The sequence below is a fragment of the Asterias rubens genome, chromosome 12 (genome assembly GCF_902459465.1).
Source record: "Asterias rubens chromosome 12, eAstRub1.3, whole genome shotgun sequence".
In the NCBI taxonomy this organism is placed as follows: Eukaryota; Metazoa; Echinodermata; class Asteroidea; order Forcipulatida; family Asteriidae; genus Asterias; species Asterias rubens.
This window is the reverse complement of record NC_047073.1, coordinates 3,793,249-3,800,599: the sequence shown is the minus strand read 5'-3', so window position 1 is coordinate 3,800,599 and position 7,351 is coordinate 3,793,249. Positions and strand designations below refer to the sequence as shown.

The 7,351-nt window shown below is 38.0% G+C and overlaps 1 protein-coding gene across 2 annotated transcripts; it reads right to left on the bottom strand.

Annotated features, from left to right (window-relative positions):
• Positions 1–2,308: 2,308 nt before the first annotated feature.
• Positions 2,309–7,351, bottom strand: LOC117297379 (DNA-directed RNA polymerase I subunit RPA12-like). Of its 2 annotated transcripts, XM_033780373.1 has the most exons (4): positions 7,217–7,351; positions 5,871–5,976; positions 3,087–3,196; positions 2,309–2,333 (listed from the first exon to the last, which is right to left on the bottom strand). In XM_033780373.1, the coding sequence occupies exons 1-4, from the start codon at positions 7,348–7,350 to the stop codon at positions 2,309–2,311; spliced, it is 375 nt and encodes a 124-aa protein (XP_033636264.1). In that variant the 5' UTR covers position 7,351. The 2 variants fall into 2 exon arrangements, 1 of the variants encoding a protein (XP_033636264.1); XR_004519878.1 differs by lacking the exons at positions 2,309–2,333; positions 3,087–3,196 and having other exon boundaries at positions 5,889–5,976; positions 7,221–7,308.

The window sequence follows — 7,351 nt, the reverse complement described above, 5'->3', positions numbered from 1 at the left end:
GGGGGCAGAGGTAAAATGACCGCCATTTCTGGGTTTGCAAAGGTTTACAGTAACCTTACCCCACAGAGGAAGGGTCAGAGGTCACATGGCAGGTGGATAAATATAAAGTACCAGTCATTTCCCCCAGGTAGGAAGGGGCAAAGGTCATGTGTGTACATACGAACCTCAACATTTAGTTTGCTGCGACACAGTCCCTAGCAGAAAGGGATGAAAGTCATGTATGATGGTAGTGGTACAACAGTAATCCACTAAACTAAAACATTTAGTTTGCTGCGACACAATCCCTAGCAGAAAGGGATGAAAGTCATGTGTGACGGTAGTGGTACAACAGTAATCCACTAAACTAAAACTTTACTAAGTTTGCTGTGACCCAATCCTCTAGCAAAAAGGGGATAGAAGTCATGCACCATGGTAGTGGTACAACAGTAAGCCACTGCTAGGGAAACCGTTGATAGGTCCCTAGTTTGCTGTGACACACACCCCTAGCAGAAAAGGGCAGCTCGGTCATTTAAACAGGGCAAGTGCACCAAGGCGGTTTCTCCTTGGTAAAGGGCACCTCTATGGAATAATTGCAAGAATATTTCAAGAGGCACCCAGGCAATGACCAGTGGCAACATTGCCTCCGTAATGTATCAGGCGTGTCTTAGTAACAGTATCGAGGATGACATTTGTGCAATGACCAACTCTCAGGGAAAAAGAGAATTTAAGTCTTGTCACGACCAATAAGTTACAAAGTATGCAATGATCCTAACCAGAGCTTGTCCCAATTTCATGGCTCTGCTTACCGTAAGCACAGAATCTGCGCTTACGGAAGCAGAGAATTCTGTGCTTACGGCAAGCGTATTTCACGGGTTAGCAGCAAATTTTGCTTCTGCGCATGTGTACTCCACGTTACTAGCATTCCACGCTTCAAATGCTAGCACAGAAATTAGGCGATTGCAAGTAAGCGGGGAATCGTGATCGTAAGCGCAGAATTCGGCGGTAAGCAGAGCCATGAAAATGGGCCCTGGAAGGCTTTCATCATAGAAGGTGTGCACTCAAGTTTCTTGTTCGTTCTTTCAATCGATCAACCCACCCCAGGGGTAAGGGGAGTATCGATCAATAACAACAATTCATGAAGGTAAACAATTCAATTTTAGATAATCGTTTTTTGAAACTAGCTATACAGCATGAGTTATCACAAATTAATGTAAGCAACACTGACAGTTTAAAAACACCTTTACCACAGTTCGGCCATTTTGTCTGGTTCCCTAAACCGATCAAAACCTGCTCGAAACTCTCAAAAGGAACCAGACTGAATTTGGATGTCGAGCCTCATTTTGTTTCTTGAGACAATCCTGATGGCACTGTCAGTGATAAAGGATCCTGATCTTATTTAAGTACCCATACTGGGATGGATGCTCGGCCTCATCAGTAAGACATCTCTCCGGCATCAGGTGGTCGTCGTTGTCGTCATCGTCGGCAGTGATTTCAACTCCTTGTTCCAGTGAGCTCTTGCCTTGAGTTCCTCTCAGTGTAGACCGATCCGAAGATGTTGATTCTCTTCAGGAGTACTCAATCTCTTGACGCCTGTAAAACAAAAAACAAAAATAAAAAATGACTTTTACATAAAAAATGAACCTTTGACCCTAACCATCCTGGGGTCGATTTCACAAAGAGTTAGAAAGATTAAATTAAACAGTGAAAGTTTCAGCAAAAAAGGTCTACTGGTTCTACTTGCTGAGAACACAGAAAGAAGCAAAACCCTGTCACAGTAGCGATGAATCCATCCGAGGTAAAGATTTCGATACAAGGTTTGCTTTTTTCCCCAAACATTTCAACAAAATTGACCAGGGGTTTCCTTACGGGTGGCGAACCCTTTGACACTGAATTTTTGCTCTTCAGTTTTCAGAGGTAAAATATAAAACCTCTGAAATAAAACGAACCTATTTGTATATCAAAATATTTGGAGGGGTTAACGTTTTAATTTGAAGTGGCGCAATTTTCAATCAAACAGTTAAAAAATTGGCCAGGGGTTTCCTTACGGGTGGCGAACCCTTTGTCACTGAATTTTTGCTCTTCTGTTTTCAGAGTTAAAAATATAAAACCAAATATTTGGGGGCTCGTTCTTCAAGACTTGCCAAATGATAAATCACCTTAAAATGAAGTGGCGCATTTTTCAATTAAAAAAATCGGCCTCCTCATCAGTAAGACATCTCTCTGGCATCAGGTGGTCGTCGTCGTCGGTGGTGATTTCATCTCCTTGTTCCAGTGAGCTCTTGTCTGGAGTTCCTCTCAGTGTAGACTGATCCAAAGATGTTGATTCTCTTCAAGAGTACTCAATCTCTTGATGCCTGTAAATAAAATAAATGAAAAATCTAAAATTACATTTACATAAAAAAATGAACCTTTGATAAGTGCATGCACTGGGTTCTTTTACATGCGTTACACAACACATGGGACCAACAGCTTTACGTCCCATCTGAAGGACGAAGCAATGGTCAAGTGTCTTGCTTTAAAAGGACCCAAGTGTCGTGGCTGGGGATTTGAACCCTCACTCTGCTGATCAGAAACACCAGAGTTTGAATTCGGTGCTCGGCCACGACACTTCCGACGACGATTTACACACATGTCATGTGAACAGTGAATTTCTGCTTGTACTAATCCTCATATAGCACTGAAATCCGCCATTGAGTGACGCTCGTGGCTCTTCAACAATATTACCCCTGATCACTAGGACATTTATTTCATTCATCAAACCTACTCAGCTCCCTTGGGAATAAACTGCCTGTGCAGCCAAATATGTAGTGACCAAGCTAAATAAATCACAAGAACCATCTCAACCCTCACAGGTACCTACTAACCCCTGTGCAATCTATGGAAACTGTATGATACACCTAAAAGGCTCTACAAGCCTAAAGCCCGGTTCATACTTCTTACGAATGCGAAGCAAATTTTGTTGTCACGAACTTGCAATGAATAACTCGCAACAGTTGAACTGTGTTCAACACCTTCGGAACATTCGCTAAGAAAACAGGGCTGTGTCGCCAAAATTCACTTTGCGTTTGCAGGAAGTATGAACTAGGCTTAAGTAGTGATTAACTTACCTGCATGACGGGCAAAAATAGAAGACGGTTTGTCCTTCATCAGCTGATCGTGTTTGCCTGGTGTGGAAATGAAGTCCATCGTGACCGCACTTGGCACATGCACTGTCAATCTGAAAACAGACCAGATACAAAAATGAAATTAAGAAGTGATGAAAAATAACCAAGCATTGAAAAAACAATTTGTGATAATACGCCTAAAAGGTAGGGCCATAAGTTTTTTTTTTTTTCAATGATTAATGGACCAAAATATAGAAAGATGAAATAAAACTGAAAGTTTCAGCAAAATAGGTCTACTGGTTCGACTGAGAAAACAGAAAGAAGCAAAACGCTGTCACAGTAGCGATGAATCCATTCGAGGTAAAGATTTCGATACAACAACAATTAAGGTTTGCTTTGTTCCAAACATTTCAAAACATGGGGTTTCCTTTTGGGTGGCGAACCCTTTAGTCACCGATTTTTTCACAGGTAAAATATAAAACCTCTGAAATAAAACGAACCTATTTGTATATCAAAATATTTGGGGGCTTATGTTAGTTTTCAAATTTTACTCAATGTCAACTTTCAATTTGAAGTGGCACAATTTTCAATCAAACACAGTAAAAAAATTGGCCAGGGGTTTCCTTACGGGTGGCGAACCCTTTGTCTCCGAATTTTGCTCCTCTGTTTTCACAGCTAAAATATAAAACCTCTGAAATAAAACAAACCTATTTGTATATCAAAATATTTGGGGGCTTACGTTAGTTTTCAAATTTTACCGAATGTCACTTTTAAATTTGAAGTGGCACAATTTTCAATCAAACACAGTAAAAAAATTGGCCAGGGGTTTCCTTACGGGTGGCGAACCCTTTGTCTCCGAATTTTGCTCCTCTGTTTTCACAGCTAAAATATAAAACCTCTGAAATAAAACAAACCTATTTGTATATCAAAATATTTGGGGGCTTGCCTTAGTTTTCAAATTTTACCGAATGTCACTTTTAAATTTGAAGTGGCACAATTTTCAATCAAACACAGTAAAAAAATTGGCCAGGGGTTTCCTTACGGGTGGCGAACCCATTGTCACCAATTTTTGCTCCTGTTTTCACAGCTAAAATATAAAACCTCTGAAATAAAACAAACCTATTTGTATATCAAAATATTTGGGGGCTTGCGTTAGTTTTCAAATTTTACCGAATGTCACTTTTAAATTTGAAGTGGCACAATTTTCAATCAAACACAGTAAAAAAATTGGCCAGGGGTTTCCTTACGGGTGGCGAACCCATTGTCACCAATTTTTGCTCCTCTGTTTTCACAGGTAAAATATAAAACCTCTCAAATAAAACGAACCTATTTGTATATCAAAATATTTGGGGGCTTACGTTAGTTTTCAAATTTTACCGAATGTCACTTTTAAATTTGAAGTGGCACAATTTTCAATCAAACACAGTAAAAAAAATGGTCAGGGGTTTCCTTACGGGTGGCGAACCCATTGTCACCAATTTTTGCTCCTGTTTTCACAGCTAAAAAATAAAACCTCTGAAATAAAACAAACCTATTTGTATATCAAAATATTTGGGGGCTTACGTTAGTTTTCGAATTTTACCAAATGTCAACTTTTAATTTGAAGTTGACAAATTTTCAATCAAACACAGTTAGAAAATTGGCCACGAATTTCCTTATGGTTGGCAAACCCTTTGTCACTGAATTTTTGCTCTTCTGTTTTCAGAGTTAAAAATATGAAACCAAAAATTTGGAGGCCTGTATTTCAAAACTTACCAAATGATAAATCACCTAATAATATGGAGTGGCGCATTTTTCAATTAATAAACGCAGTTAAAGAATTGGCCAGAGGTTTCCCTACGGGTGGCGAACCCATATCACTGAAGTTTGCTCTTATTAAGAGTTAAATATAAAACCACTCAAATAAAACAAAACTATTTCTAACCAAATATTTGGGGGGGGTGGGCAATTTTCAAAAATTACAACAAAAATCGCCTTTTAAAATGATCTGGTACATTTTTTAACTAAACACAGTTAGAAAATTGGCCAGAGGTTTCCCTACGGTTGGCAAACTTTAATCACTGATTTTTGTTGTTTTCAGAGGGATAAAACCTCTGAAATAAAATAAACAAGTACAAACAAAGAACTTTGGGGTTGCTTTTTTTCAAAATTTACCAAATGATAAACCACCTTTTATTCAAAACAAAGTTTTGAATTTTTCTTTCAAACCATTTCATAATTGACCAGAGGTTCCTCTACAGGTGGCAAACCCTTTACACTGATTCGTTTTTGTGTCTTTCCTAAAACAAAATAAAATGGTAAACCTAAATATTTTGGGGGTTATATTCTTCAAAAGAAACCATTTGAAATGATCACCTAATAAATCTATTGTGCATCTTTTTTTCATAAACCAATTTTTAAAATGGCTGGAGGTTTCCCTGTGGGTGATGAACCCTTTTCGCAGATTTTAATTGTACATCTTTTTTGATTCATTTAGAGTTAAATATAAATAATGAAACCTCAGAAAGAAAAAAGTAAAACAAAATGTTTTGGTGGTTCTAGTATAGACAATTAAACAATAAAGTACGAACATTTCTGTATGTAAACATCAAGATATGGATAACTTTCCGTATGGCGCCACCACTTTTTCACTCATATTTACAGAAAGGGATATCTCATTGAGGTAAATTAAATACTATATTATTTCATATCGAATGAAAAAGTGGTGGCGCCATACGGAAACTTTTCCCAAGATATAAACCTAAACAATTTGGAATTCCTAAGATAAGTCTCCAGTGTTTCACTCACCAGTGGTCCTAGGTATTTCTGGCTGATGACCTCGTGACGACCTTCAACATCCTTGGGAGAGTTGAGACGAAGGTATGAATGATAGAACACACCATGTATAATGCAGCTGTAATGAGAAGGAAGACAAAAAGTTACTTTTCATTCATTCAAAAACATGCTGTCTGTGCTAATGGTAGTGATATATGCGGTCACCGCTGAGTGATACAAAGAAGAAGAAAAAAATCACTGATAATATTAATAATAATAAACACAACTTTACACAAGTGTTACATTTTGTTGAAAATCTGTGAAAGGAATGTAATTTTAACTTTAAAAAAATGGGAAAAAAAGTGTTGGTCGATTTTGAAATCACGAGTGCCCAGCACCAGCAGGTTGCACAGCACAGACCATGGCCCAATTTCATGGCTCTGCTTACCGCCGAATTCTGCGCTTACGATCACTATTCCCCGCTTATGTGCAAGCGCCAAACTTCTGCGCTAGCCTTGTAAGCGTAGAGTGCCTAGTAATGTGGAGTACGCATGCGCACAAGCCCAAGTTCGCCGCTAGCCCATGAAATACGCTTGCCATAAGCACAGAATTCCCTGCTTCCGTAAGCGCCGATTCTGTGCTTACGGTAAGCAGAGCAATGAAATGGGCCCATGCCTCATTGTAAGATTTGACAATCTGAAACATTCATTTTTCAAAAAAAAGACAAGTCAGACAGTCAATGGGGATAACTTTCCGTATGGCGCCATCACTTTTTTACGAATTTTTACAAAAAAATTTGAGGTAAATTAGATACTATATTATTTCATATCGAATCAAAAAGTGGTTGTGCCAACGGTATTTCTTTAAGTTTTTTTTTTACCACAACTAAAAAAGATTTTGATTTTATTTATACATATTTTTGTTTTAATTTGTAAATATATAATATAAATGACCAAACAACAGCGGATGAACCACCAGTGCATTCAATACAAAGGATGATATAAAAGGCAATTATTAATCCTACAGACAGGCCTAGAAGATATAATAAACTACAAAATTATTTATTGAAAACTTAGTAAAAACATATTTTTTTGTTTAATAAAAAAAATATTCAACATTTTTTGTTAACTAAGTATCAGTGAGTCACATGTCATTTACATCATCAGAATCAAAGTCATTGAGCTGAATTTGCATTAATGTATTTAATATAATAAATATTCAAAGTCTGTTGAGATCATGCATCAGCCTCCTCCCCCACCGCCTCCTTGGCCACGTCCTGACCCCGCCTACCCTTTTTATAAATAACGCACAAGTCAAGGGGGCTATCACACACAACTTTACAAGCTCCGGTTTCCACAATAAGTATATATATTCCAAACTTACTTTTTGCATTTACTTTGTCAGGACATTTCTTGCACTTCATAACTACCGTTCCTTTCTCAGGAAACGGTAAAACGGAGCCACATTGCGGGCAAAATTCTCTCGAAGAAGCAAATGACTCCTCTCCGTCCATG